We start from the raw sequence: 21051 nt of genomic DNA, 5'->3' as shown, positions 1-21051 counted from the left end.
CTTCAGTTTAACTGGTGTTCAGATTGAAGAGAAATTAAGGAATTATCTATATGCATGACACACACGCACGCATTTCGACTGCTGTTTCTCAAATTATAAACAAACGCCTCACATTAAGCGTTGCGTCTTGACATTACTTAGCAGACCTGTACGAGAAGCCCCGAGAGCTGGGAATTGATTTGCCCCTTCCAGGGATTGCGACGGGATTATGAACAGGTTACACTGTTGGAAGAGTTTACATGACGCACTTGTAATCGGACTGGCGTTTAATCAGACCGCTTCTGCTCCGTGTGGCGGCAGCTCGCTGTTGCACTTCAGAACCTGGTATTTTGTCTCTCCGCTCCGGTTCCGCTGCTTTCACATGGAAGAAGAAGGCGGAATTGCGTGTGTGCGTGCGCATGCGTACGCGCGTCCCTGCCCGGGCATTGACGGCGCGTCTGCCGGGTGCTGAGCGCCGGGCAGAGTGAGGGAGTGAAGGAGTACTTATTGATTTTGGCCACACATCTCTTCTCCTGAAAATCCCTTGATTGCTTTTGTTCTGCTCCCCGTCTCCCTCTTTCTGTCTCGCTCCCTCTAATGAAACTCCAAATGAATTGGAGCACGTAGCGACTGCTCTCTCTCGCCGGCCTCCTCCCGCTCTCCCTCTCTCCTTCTCCCCACTGATTTCTCTATTGCTCCCCTTCCTCCTCGCCCTCTGTCATTCTTGCTGTCTTTATGTCTCTCCGTCTTCATTTTATGCTCCTTTTCTCTTTATCACTTTTGTCACACATTCCCCCCTCGGTGCTCTCCCGGGCTGTTTTATCTGCCTCTCTGTTTATCTGTTTTCCCCGTCCGTCTCACCTCCTCTCCTCTTCCCCTCCTCTCCCCCGCGCTGCGCGCCTCCCATTTGTTTCCCCCCCCCCTGCGTCTTCCTCGTGCGCCGACCAGGGGAGGAATTTTGCGGCGGGGACGTCGTCTTCCAGCGGCATCTGAATCCGTTCTCCAAGAATGACTCAGACGCGTGACCCACTCAAATGAGCCGTTATCTCCTCAGCAGTCACTCTGTCCATTCATTCTTTTTCTCTTTTTTTTTTTTTTTTCTGGATTTTAAATGTGGGTCGCAGAGATGATCCAAGACAATACGCAGAAACACCTGAATTCGAAATTTAGTTTCATCACCAACACGAGTCTGAAATGATTTTTTTTTTGTTGTTGTTGTTGTGTTGGCTGCTTGCAAATGCACACATATAAAAGACTGATATGAATCAGATTACACAGGCACAGAGATGTCTTGCCAATGGGAAGCAATCTAGGTGTTAATCTGATTTTTCATAATCAGATGACAGCAGTTATCTGATCAAGGGTATCACATTATGCTGTTTGCATAATCACTTCAGCAGTGTGATAAGTACAAAAGTTTGGGTCTTGATTTGATTTTTAATGTGCATTTAAATGATTTATTGTTTCGTGGACTCAGCAAAATTTTCTAATATTGGAACACCTGTGTTGTTGTTAATCAAAGATGTTAAAACATTCCTATTTCAGCACCACGTCCTCTATGATCCTTCTATATCAGAGCCCACAAATAATCAAATCTTTCTCTAAATGTGGAGGATACACACAAAATATATGCTTATTTTGCCTTAAATGAACTGAGAAGCTACTAACGACTCAATAGAAAAGCCGGTGTGAGAAACAAAGCCAGCCAGGCTTAGTTTCTGACAGTTTGCATTTTCTGTGATTTTCTTTTCTTTCTGCTCCAAAAAAAATTAATATTAATGTCTACATCCCCAGCATGAATAGTTAGCTCAGATACCGCTCAGCTACTCTTTTTGTGTTATGTCCTCCAATTAGATAATAGAGGAAACGGCTTCTGATCACATGAAATATTCTTATATTTTCAGACACTATTAGAAATAATACAAAGACGGAAGCTTAAAAATATTTAAAATTATTATTTGTAGCTATTCTAAAATATCCAAGGAATAAAGTCTACATGTTTTATATTATATGTATATATGCTCATTCTAAAATAGCTTGAGAAATGTTAGATTGATTGATGGACATATGTTAATCGTTCAGCGTTTGAATGACGATACTTTAGTCCCCCATTGTGAGATTTCTCGCTGTTCTGTTTTCACAAAGAGTACACTGAACAATGCTGTATTTAAAGTGTTGTTTGCCTTGTTATTGGAGCCTGCGTGGTTAAAGCGTTAGAGATAATAGAAATGTAATATAGCGGCGACGCAGTGGGAGGGGAATCCTGCGGGTGCAAAGAGAAATGTGAAACCCAAACTGTAAAGGCTAGAAATGCAGAATTAGACATAAGGGTCCTGCTTGTTTTCTTTATACATCTTTCATGTGGACAAAAGGCTGCGATATTTATGTAAAATACTTTTGTATGTATCCGCTCCCCTGGCTCTCCCCGGGGACTTCATTGTTCCAGCTCATCAAGTGTGCACTTTGGTGTTTTGCGCCGGCTTGTTGTGCACCTGAGACCGAGTGTGTGTGGCTGCAGCAGATACATTTGCGTTCCCCGCCGTCGTCCCCCTGTGGACGCCATTGTTCTGCCTCATGTAATTGACCTTTACCCCCCCCCTCTCTGCCACCTAGGGGAGCTGGAGGAAGAGATGGAGAATCCAGAGATGACGGATCTCCCTGAGAAACAGAAACACCAGCTCAGGCACCGAGAGCTCTTCCTGTCCCGCCAGCTGGAGTCGTTACCAGCCACACACATCAGGTACACTCCATTACACCGCCACCCTACCTCTGTTTACAGAACTGATCCTTCTTTTCACTTTTTTTTTTGCTCTAATAAACCGACTCACCAACACGAAAATGTCTTTTAAAATCCCTCAATAGCAGTCAGTATATCCCACTTTCATCACAGTGCGTTTGTTTTAAAAACACACATTTGACAGTGGTGATAGAATATAAACGTACAGTTTTAGGATTTGTTGACAGAAGAAGACCTCATGTCTTGTCTTACTGACATGGTTTTGATGAATGATCACAGCCGACTCAGACTGGAGTGACAGCTACACCGTAATAAAGAATAAAAGCTACTTCTCTCTGGTTTTGATGGAGATGGGTGGAGTTTACACTGCAGAAATCTGAGTTTATTCAAGAAATACATTGTAAAAACGAAACAAGAAGGCATGCAATAAAACTGACACAGCAGCAAATATTATAAAGTGAATGAATAAAGGTGCGAAAAGTGCAGCGTATGTGAGCTGTGTTTCCAGCTCTGTTCAGGTGAGCTCCTCTGGCTCCTCTCCACGCCGTTCCCTCTCAGCACGGCCGTGCACATTCCACCGGGACTCTCTCCTCCTCGTGAACGGGGGATTTTTCCAATGAGCTTAAGTGAGCTCAACTTACACACTTGCACTTGAGCCCTGTGCTTCTGGGCTGCAACGACCCGGAGACTAAGTTGCAAACCTGAAAAAACACACACTTGGTCAAACAACACTCTTGACATTTGCACAATGTTCGGTTGGTCACTACTTGAACTTTGCGCGATATTTGCTGAACGTATGGAAGGAATTTGATCGACGTTTGCATGATAATCAATCGGCATTTGCAGAATATTCTCTTAACATTTGCACGATAGTTTCTTGATATTCGGTCAACATTTCCACGCTGTTTGCTTGACATTTGCATGATGTTCGCTGGACTTTCACACAATATTGGACAATTCCACAATATTGACTTGATAGTTGCGAAGAGCAAATTTAGCGCGATCCCTAATTTTTTTCATTTTTTTTATTGCGTCTCCAAGAAGTTGGTGCACCCTGGTTACTCAAGATTAGCTCTGATCCCACAAACCCAGTGCATCAGCCTGTAATTGATGGTTTCTGTGTCTATTGAGAAGCTTCCTTTTCACTTGAATAGGAAAATTCCAGCATTCATCTGACAAAATCACAAATCGTTCGCACTGACGCTTCGCTACAGTCACACACGTCATGTCACGGTCACGGCTAAACGACACGGCTGAGAATCGTTGACAGAATAAATACGGGGTTTCTCCGGTCCCGCGATCGTTCAGTCAACACATGTCAAACAGGATGAGGCTCATGTTGGTCCAGAAGCTGCCGGGTGACGACCTCCACCTGCATCCAGACCACGCTCATTTCTCCGTCTTTTCAATTTGTAGAAAGTAATGTGAAAGAAGTCTGAGACGGTTGTTCAGACAGTCGTCAGACTGTTTTTGCAGGGGGGGGGGGAGAGAGAAGGCATGCAAATGTCTGAACATTCGGGCCACACATTTGGGAATCACACCACGAGTTAAGGCGAGGAATTAGATATTTTCTGCACTCTTTCACAAGTTTTGCTACAAATCTGTTTTCGCCCAGTGAAATGGTCAATTTAGACGAGCAAAAGAATGAAATTGAACAGCGGGGCTGATGTCAATGAGATATAGTTAACCTGGATTACGTTCCATGCAGCAGCATTGCATTTTAATGTAGTTTAAATCACGCAGAGGAAAGGTAGATTCTGTTCCTACGGATTTAAGTAAATACATAAAAATAACATATTTTGGAGACTGTAAATATATGGAACAGCCAGTGTTAAAAGAATTTCACGGGTGCCAGTGTTTGGTCTGTTACAGTGATCAGAAAGCTGTTTCTACATATAGACCAGCCGCTGCTCATCAGTTGACTCCAGACACGCCCACCTAATCATTACCACATTATTACTTGACATTTCTGAGGAGTAGCAGGAAGAGCAAACTGACATCTGCTCGTGGAAAAAAACACTCCGAAGAGCAGTTTGTTTGCTTGGTGAGGATTCAAGCTTAATTAAGTTAAAAAAAAAAAAAAAGAAGAAGAAGGAGAAGAACTCAACACCAGTGTGGAGCAAGGTTGCACGATGTGTCTGAATTTATCACCCTGCCAAGTGGCGCTTGCTTCTAGCTAGGAGGTTTGACTAATTAGCTGGTAAATGATCAGAATTCAGACGGTGGCGGTGAGGGGACGGAGACGGGCGCCGCCGGTTGTCAATACGCCGGACCAGGTTTAGCCAAATGACGGGCAGGGTAGAGCTGGAGCCCGATCAATATCGCCGTTGCAGATTCTGAGCCGCATCCTACAACAAACACCTTCTCGTCTCGGCTCCTTTCCTGCAGAGGAGTCGGGGCCAAAGCAGCAGCAGCTTTCATCTCACTCTTATGTAACCAGCCGTCCCAACGACTCCCGAGTCCTGTCGGCTCCTCTGTGCTTCACATGTTAAATATCCGCTCCGTCTCACCGTCTTTTGTCCCTCTTTCTGGACTCCAGAGGGAAGTGCTGCGTGACGCTGCTGAACGAGACGGAAGCCCTCAAATCCTACCTGGACAGAGAGGTACGTTTGCGCGCCGGGTCTTAGATTTCCGGGCCTGTCTCGATGAGCGCTATAAGTTTAAAGATTCTTGTTTCCAGATGAATTATTCAGCGTGTTGACCCAGAATGTTCTCTGCACGTACAGTAATGAGGAGACCAGAGACCAGTAGTGCAGGGGGGGAAAATAGGCAAACGCGCTCTCACAGTTTGTGTTTCTCCCAGGACGCCTTCTTCTACTCTCTGGTGTACGACCCTCAACAAAAGACCCTGCTGGCGGACAAGGGGGAGATCCGCGTGGGGAACAAATACCAGGCAGACATCACCGACCTCCTGAAGGAAGGTAGACCCGACTGCAGCGCTCTGTGACAACTTTATTCACAGAAAAGCACATTACGGTTCTCCTGTGGGGAACCCGCTCACCCGGCTGCCGACCGATTCTTTTTATGCAGGAGTAGAGCCGTCTGAGCCGCCGGAGCTCTTCAGCTTCTCAAATCTCAGGGAACATTTCATGAACTTTTGTAACTTTTCAGCCCCAAGCCACCACTTACATCAGGCTTTTTTTTTTTTTTTTCTTCAACAAGTAACATCATGGGGGGGGGAAAAAACCCTAACCTGGGTTACCATAGCAATCACAGTGCAGCTCTGTGATTATGTATAATCAAAGCATTTAAAATAGCAGATTTTCACTTGTGTGTTACACAAATGATGAATTTACAGTCACCCACAGAGAAACAACTGCTTTTTTGGCAGCGGTAATGCTCCACACTTTTCTCTGTCCTAAACAAAACACATGCACACATGCCATTTCTGATTTCAGATAAAAAATAAACTTTAAACTCAATGAAATGTGAAGTATGGAAAGATACGTCTCAAAAAATGGAAACCTTGACGAGTTAATTAATAGAATTAAAAACAAAACAAGGCTTTAAATATTTCTCTTTCTGTGTAAATAGTTTGAAACATTCATCTTTCAGTGTTAAGTATTGACACAAAGAAACCATTCCCATTACATTTTTATTAATGTTGATATTACACACATTTATATGTGTGCATAAATATGAATGATTACCGTTCTATGTTTAGCTTTCAGTAAACAAATTCTACCCTGCGCATGTTTTTTTTTTTTCTATTTTTTGCTTTGCCACATGTCTGAACTATTGAAATCCGTCAGTATTTCTATTCAAACAGTTCGACAGATATTTCCAGACTTTCGTTTGCCAATAACCTCCGCAGACAATCATTTTCAAAAAGTGACTATTTCGCCGCCAGATTTTTAGGGCTCGGTGTTCTGCCAGGATTTTATTCTTAGCAGGTGGAAAACCTCTGAAATTGCAATTAAGGCACTGCGGGACAATAAGCTCTCTAATTAAACCCATGTTAATGAAATTCTTGTACATGTGTTAGGCAGGTTGGCTGCTTGCGTACAGGCTGGCAGCCTGACAGGGCCCACCTCTTCAACTCTGGGATTCATTAAAGCTTCACACAAGGCACTGCTCAAAAAAAAAAATAAATAAAAAATAAAGAGGGAAAGTGGGATCTGCTCGGGGCTTTGACGAACTCTCTGCATGTATCGAGGAAGCGCGGCGGTCTTGGACGTCGTGTGAGAATCGTCTGTGTTTCCGTTCAGATGAGGAGGACTGCAGAGACCTGGAGAAACTGGAGGAGAAGGTGTGGGACCCCAACAGCTCGCTCACAGAGAAACAGATCGACCAGTTTCTAGTGGTCGCTCGGTACGTGAGCACACACGCACACATGCACACGCACACACGAAGGAGTAACAGAAAAGGAACAGAACCTGTGAATCTCAAGCCAGCCACAGCTTTTGAAGTCCATTTGGGACATTTTAAGGTTTATGGATATATTAAAAATAAAGTCCAACCAACAACTTGGAAGTTATGCTGAGCAATTCAGTCCAGCAACATCTGTCATCTCATCTAAATTTTCTGCAAGCGAGTGAACAGCACGATTCAGCAAATCCATACCTTTTAGTCCAGGAAGGCCTGGAGTAACCTGGAGCGGCCTTCATTCCGGCCCCCGACCCGCCGGGCAGAACGTATTTAACCGTCAAAACAAAGGAAACAGTAAATGAGTCGGTTAAATTGAGCTCTCCGTTTTCCTCTGAGCCTTTTGAGTTTCTTTGGGCTTCATCCACAGTTAGTTTACCGAGGTCAGAGGTCAACATCAAGTCAGCTGCATTAAAAGGCAGCTGGACAGGAGGACGTGACGCATCCCGCGGTGTGGAAAAATTTGAACTGAGTCCAGTTGGACCGTATTTGTCAACCTTAAACTGCAATTCTTTGAAAACTACCAAGGCTGCAGATTTGAAATCAGGATTGTTTTCATTGACTTAACGAAATAGGACCACTGAAAATGCAAGTGAGTCTTAAACAAAAAAAAATTGAATGCAATTTGCAAACTGCATCATTTCAGCCTGTTTTCAACCACATTTTTGAGCTTCAGTCTTCCATTGAAGCTATTTTCATTCAAGCGTCTATTTTTAGTAACTTTAATTGATCCCAAACTGACACTAGTAAATCAGTGAACGTTGTATGATCTTTAAAATATCAAATTCAGACCATTTCTGTACATTTTAGGGTAAAAGTGGCTCAATTTTCATAATTTTTACTCTACAGTTTTATCAGACAATAATTGGTATGCAACGGCGTTTTAATTTTTTCTTTTACTATTACAGTAAAAAGATAAATCTTTACAAACTCTAAATAAGCAGTGAGTTTAACGGTGCATCTCAAAGACATTTATTGGAAGTTCATTTTGAAAAAATTTAATTCTGTTTCAAATTTCATATTTTTTTCGCCAGATGTCATTACTACCACAATGAAAATTTGAAAATGCTTGAAACTTTTCAAAAATATCTTAATCAATATTATTTTTTGTCGCAATGTGTCTGTACAGGAAAATCCTGTAAATGTTCTTGTTTTCCTAACTGGACATATCTGCTCAGCGGTTTGCGTCTGCTGTGTGATTTCACTGGAGGTGCTTTATTTTCCTGGTCTAACTTAGAGACGGAATATTTTATTCATCAGGAAGCGGCGGAATGATGACTTTGCTGGTTCACTTGGTATTTCTTTCCTGCCGAATTGTCCGTGGCGGATAAACTGCGATGTTTTGCATCACATCTGTGTGCTTCAGGTCGGTGGGGACGTTCGCCAGAGCTCTGGACTGCAGCAGTTCTGTCCGGCAGCCCAGCCTCCACATGAGCGCGGCGGCGGCCTCCAGAGACATCACCCTGGTGAGACGCTCAGAGTTCAATCGGCATTACAACGTGTGTGTAGCGCAGAAGACCTGCTCTGAATCAGGGAGAAGTGTGTGTGTTTGCTCCTCTTCTAGGGACTGTTGAAACCCCGGAGCGGGTTTCTTTTCTGCCCTAGATCTCATCCTCATATATAAAACATGAGATGGGAGAGCGGCCCGGTCTGAAGACGCCCGGAAACGCCCCTCGCCAACGCAGATCTCTCCGCCTTGTGTTTCAGTTCCACGCGATGGACACGCTCCACGCCACGGGCTACGACATGACCCGAGCCATCGCGGCGCTGGTGCCCCAGGGCGGGCCCGTCCTCTGCAGGGACGAGATGGAGGAGTGGAGCGCCTCGGAGGCCAACCTGTTCGAGGAGGCGCTGGAGAAGTACGGCAAAGACTTCACCGACATCCAGCAGGACTTCGTGAGTATGGACCCGGCTCAGGGCGGACGGCATACAAACGACAAGCCATTAACTTCACAGAGACAAGAGCCAAGGAATAATCTTTTAAGAAAAAAATACATTTTACAGCTTGAATAAATTCTCGAATTTCCCCCAAAATATCACGAGAGTCATTAAAAACCTAATTTCATGGCTCCACTTTAATTATTTAGGTGCTACTGAAGGTGAGCATGATTATCAACCTCGGTCGGCTGAGGAAAAATCTAAAAGAGAGGATTTATGTGAAGATCAGAGCAGCGTTTCCTCCTGAAAGGGGTTTAACGAGTCACTTTCAGTGTGATAATAGTATCAGAATGATGGAAATTGCATTTAATAGAATACAGATTTTGTCAAGTCAGATCTAGTTTTGCAAAAATATATATAAGGACCACAAATATTCACCATAAAATATGATGACTAGTGAAAAAAACAGCCTGTAAATCAACAAAAAAATACAAAGAGAGAAAATATTGAAAGATTATTTAGTAGCACATTGTTGAACCTGTTGAAACATGAGGGGAATGTCCTGCTGTGACCCTCGTTGATCTCACAGTGTGAAGATGTAAAGCCGTTATTGGTATATCAGATGAACAGATTTCAAACTGTGTCCTTGTGACGGGAAGCCCCACTGAGAATCTTAGATGCCCGCAATCTAACTCAAAGATGTGTTTGTTTGGCGTTTAGCGCCCCTGTAATTACAGTTTCCCAGAGAAGAAACCTCAGATTCAGAGGCCGAGCGCCTGCGCCACACATTTGGACTTCATTTAGCTGATTTAGCCTTTATGCAACTTTTTTTTTTTTCCACAACAAACAGCAGTGTTGTGAAGCGGCGCTGCAGCCGTCCCCGTGGTCAGGAGTGTTGAACGCACGCAAGCGGCCAACAGAGCGATGCCTGTCTGCCGGAGCCGCTCGCTCGCTCGCTCGCTCGCTCGCTCGCACTCCTCTGGGCCTTCAGCCTGGAGGAGAATGGCGCTGCAGGTTCCCTTCTGGACTTCCCTCACTCTCTTTGTGCTGAGCAGTCCACCGTGAGCGCCACTCCTCCACCTGGTGGCCGGCCGCCGCCAGTGCCGCCCGCTCTGCTTCCCCCCCCATTCAGGCCTTTTTTCCCACCAACAGGACCGCGCCGCCATCATGGGTGGGGCCACCGCTTGACAGCTCGTTTGCCGCTCGAACTTCTGAACAATTCTGCTGCTTTAGCGTCTCACTGAGACACTCCGACAGCAGCGATCACATGTTGTGTCTGGATGACACAACATTTAAAGAACCTGATATTTAGCGTTCAGCAAACAGCAGATCCTTCAGTCTGAGGAGGTGGAGCCTGACCTGACTTTCACAGTTAATTAAAGCTGTTCCTCAAATATCACGCTAATTGCAAATAACCTTTCTGTTGAGTCGCTTCATCATCTCAACAGCTAATTGTTTCACTTCTAATTTCCTGTTCCTCTGCTTCATCGAGATTTACTCTCCCAGTCTGGGGATGTAATCGACGGAAATCTACTGCCGCCGCTTTAATAAACCCCAGAGCGAGTAACGGTCTGGTCCTCTCTCTCCCCCCTGCAGCTGCCCTGGAAGTCTCTGACGAGCATCATCGAGTATTACTACATGTGGAAGACCACAGATAGATACGTACAGCAGGTAACGGCTTCCGTTATTCAGCAGGGCCTCAGTCAAACTGTCACTGTCACGTGCTAGCTCTTCCAAAATGACGTCTCATGGCAGTTTGGATCCGTTGAAGCCTAATCCTGGATCTTTCTTCTTCTCCACCTCCTGCTCCCCGTCATCTGTCTTCACTCCAGAAACGATTAAAAGCAGCTGAAGCGGAAAGCAAACTGAAGCAGGTTTACATCCCAAACTAGTGAGTACCGAGTGAAAACCTGTTTGATTCGTGGATTTTTAGCAGAAGTCATGAAATATTCACTAAGTTAGCGTGGCTCAGTAAGTTTCAGTAGCCTGTCTGCTACATTAAAGTTGCCGCTGTTTGCACAGACTCTCCTTTCAGCGTATTAGTATTCAGCCCGGCTCTCCGTACAGTCTTGGTGTAACGGCTGTCTCCGACGGCGGCCGGCTGATGAATGTAATCTATTCTCTCGGCGCTGCGACGCTGACTCGGCCTCTGTCCACGTGTCCTTCTTCCAGTAACAAGCCAAACCCCAACCAGCTGAGCAACAATGTGAAGCCGGCGCTGGTCAACGGAGCGGCGGGCGCGGCAGCAGCAGCGGCGACGGCAACGACAGCGGCGGCGGCGGCGGCGGTCCCGGGACCCCCGGGCTCCGTGCCGACCCCCGGGCTGGGCCGAGCCTGCGAGAGCTGCTACAGTAAGCCATTCGCTCACACTGCGGGGTTTGATACCGTGATAAAACACAAACCCGGTGATCCAGCCGCACCTGACGGAGGCAGAATGATCGCTGTGGCATTCACGGGCGCACTCATGTTCAGTGCCTGAATTAAAAGTAGATTCTTTACAAGTTTTGACTTTTCTTCCTGCTCAAAAGTGTAATTTACCGTCCCATAAGCACGGCTTTCAAAACATCCATACTTCTCATCACAGAGCCGTGTATTGAACCGTATGGATGCTTAATATCACAAAGAGAGCTAAAGGCAGCAAGGCTGCTCTCACAAATGCACTGAAAGGCATCCGTCTGCTCTGCTTTATCCACTTCAACATAAGTTTTAAAGGATTTTTGATTAAAATGTGTGACTTTCTAACCTGTGCGATATGGATGCATATTAAGTTTCTTTTCAAACATGTTGGGGATGTTTTAATCTTAGTTTCAACGCTGAGCCAGAAACTCTCGTTTCGCTCCTGGTGAACAGTTATTCTTCTCTACCACGCTGTGAGCTGGGTTAAATACACCCATTGTGTTACTGTGCTGGTATTTTTGTGTGTATAAATGAGGCAAAAAGGCAGAAAGACGATGGTTTACAAAACACTCGCATCCCGTGTTCGGTTCCAGTCTGTGCCGTTCCTGCAGCGTTTGGCCTTTACTGATGACTTTACCTTTATTGATGAATACAAGAAAAAACGCAGCTGATCCTCAGCCAGACATCTTTACCAAACATGCCATCAACGGTTTTCCAAACATCTCTGTATTCAGGCTTGATTTAGAGCAACGATTCTCAACTTTTCTTTGGGTTTTCCTGCTCAATAGAAAAAAAAATTCAAACCACTCAGTCTTCATCAGTAGATGGCAGTGATCGTCTCTGTGTTCGCCCAACGCAGCCAGCAGCTCCTACCAGTGGTACTCGTGGGGGCCGCCGAACATGCAGTGTCGCCTGTGCGCCTCCTGCTGGACCTACTGGAAGAAGTACGGAGGCCTGAAGATGCCGACGAGGCTGGACGGCGAGCGGCCCGGGCCCAACCGCAACAACCTGGTACGAGCCCACGCTTTAAAACGCACTGAAACGTAGAAGCTAGGTCGGTTCTGTATTAAATAGATGTTGATCGAAGCCTGCAAACAGTTTGGTAACACAGTAACGGTGGTCCTACACTTTGACGTTGTAAGCAGGAGAATCAGATTAAGTGCTCCAGTTGACAATCTGATGAAGGAATCTTATCGATCTGCGCTGAAGTAAATTGGGAGCTATTAAATTGACTTGTGTGGCTCACATTAGTCTGAGCAGTGTGTTAAAAGGCCGGTGTATTTTTGGGAAGCTTTCCAGGTGGCTCCACCGCTCCTACCAACGGCGGCAGATCCGTTCCAGACGTCGGCGCCGTCCAGATGTTTTCTTTTTGCCGTCTTCTTCCTCACGATCATAATCTCAGTGTAAAGTGTGTGTGTGTGTGTGTGTTTGACTCAGAGCCCGCACGGCCTGCCCCTGAGGCACAGCGGCAGCCCCAAGTTCGCCGTGAAGACCCGGCAGGCGTTCTACCTGCAGACCACCGCCCTGACGCGGGTCGCTCGCCGCCTCTGCCAGGACATCATCCGGCCGCGATATCTGGCCCGGCACCCCTACCTCCCCGTCAACACAGCAGCCATCAAAGCAGAATGTGAGACGGCATTGTCAACTTTTTTTCTTCTTTAAAAAGAAAACAAAAACTGTCTCTTCCTGTTGGCAGTTGGCCTGCTGCGCCCTCTAGTGGAGTGATTGCCAAACACTCCTTCCACTGGACACATGGAAGTGTAAAGACAGCGTCGTTTACACCGTTCCATCCCTTCTTCCAGGAGCAGTGGCCTCCTGTGTAACGACGACCCCAGCCAAAGTTTAGAGCTCAGATGAAGCTTGTGACACGTGTTTCCTCTCCGCTGTTCTCCGCAGGCGCCCTGCGGTTACCAGACAAGCCCAAAAAGCCTTCGCCGCTGAAGCCCGTGGACCGCAAACCTCTGGAGTCTGTGGTTCGATATTTAGGTAACAGGACATAAAGGCGACGTGTTTGGAAAGCTTGTCGTCTGGGATTCAGTGTATTGTTGTGGTTTTGGACCAGAGCTTTCTTAATTATCGTTTAAACTTGTTTTTATTGCACTGGCATGAATTTCATGTCTCTTTCCGCCTCCGGTCCTGTTTTTAGAAGCACATCCGCGTCCAGCCAAGCCCGACCCGCCGCCTCGTGGACCGTCCATCTCCACCGCCAGCCTGACGCCCATCAAGTCCTCCCCCATCCTCAACAACGGCTCACCCACCATCCTGGGCAAACGCACCTACGAGCAGCACAACGGGCTGGACGGTGAGCCACACACACACGCACACACACACGCACACACACACACACGCACACACAAGTCAGTGTAAAACTTTAGCATTCCGCCTCAATAACGTTCAGCAGAGACGATTTGAATATTTAATTCGGAGGACGTGAACGAGCTTCTCGGCTCTTTTCGCTCGGTGGCTGGAGCTCGCAGTGGAGACCCAACGCCGGCGAGCGAGGAGTTTTTTTTTTTTTTTTTTTTTCTATTTTTTGTGGGGCTCATATTTTTTTGGGTTACGTCCCACTTTCGCACTCCCCGTGCAACGGGCGAGGGGTAGAGACAGACTGGGAGATCAAGAGAGCGAGAGCTCGCCAGAGAAAGACGAGGGAGGAGAGGGAGCGGCAGGGAGACTGCGGGAGGATCGGATCGGCCTTGTGCTGTAGCTGGAGGCTACGGTCTGTGTTGTCATGGTAACAGCGGAGAGGAGGAGGAGGAGGAAGAGGAAGAGGGGCTCGGTAAGTGTATCCTGAGGGAGAGGATCTCCACTGGTCTGTGAGCCCACCTCGGGCCCGGGCTGGGATAATAACACACACCAGACGGAGATCTGAGTTTGAAACCAGACCGAAACAAAGATACGCAGCTTTTATTTGATTTGTTACTTTTTTTTTTTTTACACTTACAGACTTAGTTATTCATCTCTTGTAATTAACCGAATGATAGGAAATGGTTTCTTAATATTATTTTCAGATAATGTGTCATTCCTTTGTCCTACTAATTAAATTGGAGGTCTGCCGTGTAATTACTGCTCCGCGTTGACAGATCGGTGTTAGCGCCGCAGTCGTCTTTATTGATATCAGGCTCCTCCCCGTTCGCTCAGAATTAAGGCCATCTCTCCTCGTGCTCCGAGTAAAAGCCGCCATCATGAATAACAAGTGTCGGAGAGTTGGCCGGCAGCGATGAACTCGGGGAACCGAGCCGCTTTTCCCCGGGTTCGCGCGGCTCATTGTGAAGCCGTCCGACCTGCGTTGGCGCCGTTTCAGTCCAGTCTCACACGGTGAAGGCTGCACAGTCACAGAGACAGAACCAAACTATGTATTAAAGAAGAAGTCGAGAGTAATCCGTCCATCGTCTGTGCCGCTCTACCTCGACTGTTTTCAGGTGAAAGCTGTAAACTTGTTTGCTTACGCCACGAAATGCAGCTTCAGCGTGAATGTTTACATCGTCCTGGGCTCTGCGTACAGCAGTGTTGATTTATTTAGTTTTTTTTTTTTTTTTTTTAATTCCAGTCTTGATGTGAAATCATCCTGAAGCTGAAATGCGAAAGATGATGCTATTTCTAATCGATCGTTGTCATGGAAACGAGCCCTGAGAGTAGATCCCAGCTGACTGTGGGTGAAGTTATTGTTCGCCATTGACATCGAATGTGCATCAAACTCATTATTACACAGTTTACAGCCTTCATATAAACCCGTCACAGGGTGAACTCTGATCACATGAGTCACCAGTTCACCTTGAATCTTTGTCTTTGTCATCCTTGGAGTATGATGACAGATTAATGTAATGAAGCTGAAGCCTTTTCTTTTGTCTTTTGCCTCTAGAAGTACTCAGTGCAGCCACCAGGTGGCAGAAGAAACGCGCTCTTCAGAGGGGAGGTCATGATTGTGTTTCCTGCTCCATCCTCATGTGTTCTCTTTCCTCCTCTTCCTCCTCCAGGTACTAAATCCAAAGCTCTGACTCCACAGTGGGACATCATGGCCAAACGGGTGAGCGAGGCGGCGCGAGCCTCGGCCTCGTTCCAGGACGAGGTGCACGAGCTGGACTGAACGGCCTCCGCTGCAAAAAAAAAAAACCCCCCGCGAGGTGAGAACCGGCCGTTTTTCCTTTTTTTTTTGGATACGCATGTTTTTGATCTGCCGTGATGACAGCAACATTTTCCTCAGTGTTTTTCTTTTTTTTTTCCCTCCGGCAGCAGAGGGAGGCAGAATGGAAAAGGCTTTTTCCACTAACCCATGGCTGAGGGCAGCTGAGAGGAGTTGAAGACGACGAGGAGGCGACGCGTCGGCCGCTTTCCTTCAGCCGGCTCGTCGGTCGGTCTGCTGAGGAGCAGGCCCTGAAAGGATCGGCGTGGCTGAGGTCCACCAGCCTGACTGTACAGGACTGTGTTTATTACTTACATTTCTCGTTATTACTGTCTTTGTAATTATTGTTATTGTTATTATAATTTTTTTTTTCTTTTTTTTTTTTTTTTACCAACTATAACTCAGCTTATTGTTTGTCGATCAAACGGTGGAACTTGTGAAGTTTCATGAAACCTGCTTGCAGAAACCCTGTGGAGAAGGGTGGAAGGAAAAGTAACATAAGCCACTTGCATCTTCTGTGTTTTTTCCTCTTTTTTTTTTTTTTTTTGTTTTTATTTTTTTTGGTTCGTTTGTTCGAACGAGTTAAAAGTCAAAAAGAAGACGCACTTTTTTTTTTTTTTTTTTTTTTTTTTCCTCAGCGACACGAGTCCGACTTGTCTTTTGAGTTCACTGAATTTGAACGTTTCTGTCGCTCGAGCCGACGCCGCTCTGTGGCCAGACAGGTTTAAGTTATTGAGAAAGACTTGGGTGTTTTTTCTACCTTTTTCACAAGTAATGCATCTATGCTTCAATACTGTAATTAAAAAGAAAAGAAGTTAATTGACCCTCCCCCCCTCCCCCCCTCCCCCCCATCTTTTTGGTGTCCGTGCACGGAGGTGAAAGGTGTCTAAACTTGCACTGAATGATCTATTTTCAAGCTGGTGTTTACCTGTTTTTCTTACTCGCGCAGGTATGCAAACAGGGTATATGCAAAATAACGGAAACTTTTCATTCCTTTATTGCTTTCTATGTTACGTTATCAGTATTAGAAAAGAATTACTGCACAAACAGGAAATGTGTTCTTTTTTTTTTTTTTTTTGTAAGCAAAACAACTAAAAAGCAGGAATGCGGCCTGCTTTCCATGTTCAATCGGTTGTCGGTGTGTTTATTTGACGTCCAACTCATGAACACCAAAACTCACTCACTCTTCACTTTTCTTAGTTTTTTTTTTTTCTTTGCAGCCTGATGCTAAAACTGTAAAAATACAAAAATAGAGAAACGTTAAGGGGGCACCGGTACTTTCTGAATGCACTGAACACGCCGGTCAAAGTGGCTCCAACAGTTTTTGAAAGTAAATCCTGCTCAAAAAGACCCTGTGAAACTGTCCGGAGTCGTATCAGACTTCCTCATATTCACCCAACAGTGGGGCAAACAAGCGCCACCGATTGTGCAAGTTCTGGCACTTAAAATGAAGACGGAGGGATTTTTCTCCAGAGAAAATCTGTGAAGGGAGTTGAAAGTCGGTGTTTTCCGGCGTCGAGGAACGCGCCAAAAAGACCAGCTGGAGTGTGTGAAACCTGCTGAAGACCCACAGTCAACCTTTGACCTCTGTCATTGCCAATAGAGGTTATATTACAAAGTATTGAGTTGAACTTTTTTTCTTGACCAAATATCCCATCGTAATTTGCAAATAAATTCTTCAAAAATCCTCCAGTGTGATTTCCTGGTTGTTGTTTTTGATTCCTCATTCTCTCACTCTGTCATCATGTTAAGAGGGAGAACTTGCACAATCGGTGGCTGACTAAATACGTTTTTGCCTCAGTGGTTGAAAAGGCATCAAAGCATGTCAGAGTTTTGATAGGATGGTTCATCCTGCTCCTGGCACTGGAAGATAGAAAGTGAAGGAAATAGTTCACTGATAATGTCATTGACAGATATGTGGCACAGATTAAAAAAAAAAAAAAAAAGATCAAGTAGTTTAGTGGCAAGTGGTCAAGCTGCATCTGAACTTATGGAAACCGTTTATCCTTTATCCTCCTTGGCTCCACTCCAGTTGTTTTATTAATTATTTAGATCAGTGATTCTCAACTGGTGGGTCATGGCCCTAAAGTGGGTCTCTGGCTCACTTCTGGCCTTTTCCACAGCAAACTAAAAACAAGGAAAAAGATATTCATGCTTCTTAACAGTAGGTGGTACGAACACCTGGTAATGTGAGTTCACATCAACAGTTTGACCCTGGAGATGAAGATATAGCAAGGTTAGCATGCTGTGGCCATGAAACAGTATTCTCAGGCATGTCAGGAGAGACTCATTTTATCTTCTATTTTTTTTTGGAGAAAATTGAAGAGATTTGATTCATAAACAAACATTTGTTCACAGAAAAAGAAGCATAACATAGAACAGAGGCCTCAGACACAATGTACCTACTTCCCATCACCAAATCTGATAAAAAGACAAACTTATGTTTGATTAGAATGAAAATATATATTTCCTTTCACATTTTATGCATATTTGCTGGTGATTTTATCCCATATAATACCCAAAAGGTTTTTTTTTGTCTTCTTTTTTCGGTGGGTGTTACAAAAATTCCACTGGTGGGTTCAAAATACTGCTATTCAATCCAAACTCTTGTGTCTTTAAGAGGAGTTGTAAGGCTCTGATTCAAACTATTTCTGTTTGAAGATTTAGATTTTTTAATTTTTGAACAAACCAAACCTCTTCTGTAACTGACGCCTGCTTGAACTCGTGCTCTAAAAACAGAGTCGGCTCAACATCGGTCACCTGTCAAAAACCCAGGGAGCTAAATCTGCGTTTACTCGGTATTAGTGTGTGTAGCTGTGAACCGTCACGGCAGCTTCTGGTGAGAGTTCAACAGAGAGGAAGCCCTTCTTGAACCGCCGTCGTCGTCTTATTCACACACGTCAGTGACGGTGGCTCCCACGCACGGTGCTCCACCTGCTCAGGAGCAAATTCGGATTCGGTGTCTTCCCCCAATGTTCAGGGTGAGATGAGGGATCACGTCATCTATCTTGTGAATGAAAGATCTCATTCTTAAAAAGTTAATCCACAGCGAGTTTCAACCGGTTTCCAGGATCAACATCTGAAAGCCACGCCTCAGTGGAAGCACCAGCTGCAGAACGTTACTTATGAATCACCAAGAAGTAGGTCACACAGCCACGAGAAGAAAGCACATCAGTCGCGCTTCTAATCTGACTTTTACAAACAGGAAGTGACCTGAGAATGACCTTAAGAAACACGTTTGAGGGATGTTTTATGAGCAAACTGCATGTTATCCCTGTGCATGCATGAACCTCTGTAGGTTCTCCAGGTTCTTCGTCCGGACTCTCTATGACCGAAGCAGGAGTCTGGTCCGCACTGCCAGCAGTAAGTCGGACCTGTTCCCGGTGCATGTCGGACTCCAGCAGGGCTGCCCTTTGTCACCAGTTCTGTTCAGAATTTTTATCGACAGGTGCAGCTAAGGGCCGGAGGGGGTCCGGTTTGGGGACCACAGGATTTCATCTCTGCTTTTTGCAGATGATATCGTCCTGTTGACTTCATCGAGCGTGGACTTACAGCATGCACTGCCGAGTGTGAAATGATGGGGATGAGGATCAGCGGCTCCAAATCCGAGTCCATGATCCTTGACCATAACAAGGTGGTCTGCCCCCTACAGGTTGGTGGAGAAACCGAAAAAGTGGAGGAGATTACCGTAAGTGTCTCGGGGTCTTGTTCATGAGTGGGAAGGATGAAGCGTGGTGAAGAGGGAGCTGAGCCAAAAGGCAAAGCTGTCAATTTACTGACCAGTTTACGTTCCCATACCTTCACCGAAAGGACAAGATCACGGATAGAAGCTGAAATTGGCTTCCTTCGTAGGGTGGCTGAGCGCTCCCTGAGCGATAGGGTGATTAGCTCCGTCACCAGGGAGGAGCTCGGAGTAGAACAGCCACTCTTCCACTCTTCCACATCTCGAGGAGCTAGCTGAGGTTACTCAGGCATCGGTTTAGGATGTCTCCTGGATGCTTCCCCGGGGAGGTGTTTCAGCATGTCCCATCGGGAGGAGGTCCTGGGGAGCACAGAGGACACGCTGGAGAGACTTTGTCTCTCGACTGGCCTGGGAACTCCTTGGGATCCTCCCGGAAGAGCTGGAGGAAGTGTCTAGGCACAGGGAACTCTGGGCATCCCTGCTCAGACTGCTGCCCCCATGACCCGGTCCCGGATAAGGAAGATGGATGGATGGATGGATAATGATTACAGGCAATGGAGTGGGGCAATTGACAACACTGTCAGCTGCACAGGGATTGTTCCTGCTGGCTATTTCTGTGTAGAGTTTGCATGTTCTCACAGGTCTGCACTGCAAGGCATGCTGCTCTTGTGGGTTTTGAAAGAGATTTCCCTTTACAAGTTCCTTAAGTTCCAGATTTTCTTGCAGAATCCGTCACGACGTAAAAACACAATTATGCTGCTGTTTTTTTTTTATTTTATTTAATTTTTTTAGCCCGTGGATCTTTTTCTGAAGTTCTTTACTGTCCGATTTGAGCTTTTCTGGTGACTACAAGTGCCACCTTTCAGTCTGAGGCTGCAGATGCATCAGACAAACTCAATATTTCTTGAACCTGCAGACTGTTGCTCATCATGGAGGAGTTTCCAACTGCAGACGTCTCACATGCAGGACGATGCTGGTAATGCCTGTGGCCGAGCTCTCGTCTCTCAGTTTTATGAGGCTTTTCAGGATCTCCCATTAATGTCCAGGATGAGTTGCAGCTGGTCGGCGATGTTCCCGAGAATACAGATAACATTACAATAATGATCCAATCAAGTTGGTCCAATCACCAAGTGATGGATCACTCAGGCTGGTTCAGATGAGTTTTCACCACCGCACAATGGATCTCACCATCCTGGTTGCATTATGCCATCTACTTTAATAATTCAACACAATATTCCTTGTGTTATTGCACAGTTTATCAAACCCATCCTGCAGTGACTGACCCGACGTTTTGTTTGTAGTCGAACTCGTTCTGCTGAAAGTCATCTGGCAGTAAATTTCATAAAAGAAAGTCAATGTAGAACAAGAACACACTATTATTAGCTCAGGTGTGACTGTTCTGGCCAAGAATGAACATAAACATGCATCCAGAAATGCAGGAAAGCGACATATAAATATATAAATATCTTTCCTGTAAATTCCTTGTGAGATCAAGAGTCTCAGTGTGAATATAAACAATGGATGTTTGAACAATGTGTTTGCTTCCTGAGAATTGAGTGTCCTTCATCTATAAGCAGAAGTTGAGCCTATTTATAAGCTCCAAGCTACATAACTGTATCACTTCACGTGTATGTTGCCACAGAGCTTAACACCACTGGAATATATTCCAGATCTTCATCACAAATAACTGACTTCTTCCTTTGCATATCTGTTAGTCTGCCAAATTTGACTGAAATCTGTCGGAAAGATTTTGAGTGATCAGACGAACAAACTAACGAACCAAAACAAAAGAAAATATTTGCCTCCTAAAAATGCTTTTATTTGTATATTCTGATTAATGAAAGATTTTTTTGTCTTTTCACAGTTTCTACTCCTGGAAACGACAAGCTG

The 21051-nt window shown here is 45.4% G+C and overlaps 1 protein-coding gene across 1 annotated transcript in view; it reads left to right on the top strand.

The window, feature by feature from the left end:
• The window catches only part of mta1 (metastasis associated 1), a 35044-nt gene extending 19575 nt beyond the window's left edge, over nucleotides 1-15469 (top strand). Inside the window, exons 4-17 of the mRNA XM_030116798.1 lie at nucleotides 2593-2719; nucleotides 5256-5319; nucleotides 5520-5637; nucleotides 6925-7027; nucleotides 8448-8547; nucleotides 8789-8977; nucleotides 10556-10630; nucleotides 10792-10850; nucleotides 11132-11310; nucleotides 12216-12367; nucleotides 12794-12983; nucleotides 13253-13342; nucleotides 13503-13658; nucleotides 15334-15469. Of these exons, the coding sequence (XP_029972658.1) occupies nucleotides 2593-2719; nucleotides 5256-5319; nucleotides 5520-5637; nucleotides 6925-7027; nucleotides 8448-8547; nucleotides 8789-8977; nucleotides 10556-10630; nucleotides 10792-10850; nucleotides 11132-11310; nucleotides 12216-12367; nucleotides 12794-12983; nucleotides 13253-13342; nucleotides 13503-13658; nucleotides 15334-15443 (1712 nt within the window). The 3' untranslated portion in view covers nucleotides 15444-15469. The remainder of the gene's footprint in view (nucleotides 1-2592; nucleotides 2720-5255; nucleotides 5320-5519; nucleotides 5638-6924; nucleotides 7028-8447; nucleotides 8548-8788; nucleotides 8978-10555; nucleotides 10631-10791; nucleotides 10851-11131; nucleotides 11311-12215; nucleotides 12368-12793; nucleotides 12984-13252; nucleotides 13343-13502; nucleotides 13659-15333) is intronic.
• Nucleotides 15470-21051: the final 5582 nt, after the last annotated feature.

The sequence above is a fragment of the Salarias fasciatus genome, chromosome 19 (assembly GCF_902148845.1).
Source record: "Salarias fasciatus chromosome 19, fSalaFa1.1, whole genome shotgun sequence".
Taxonomy (NCBI): domain Eukaryota; kingdom Metazoa; phylum Chordata; class Actinopteri; order Blenniiformes; family Blenniidae; genus Salarias; species Salarias fasciatus.
This window is presented reverse-complemented; position numbering and strand designations above follow the sequence as displayed.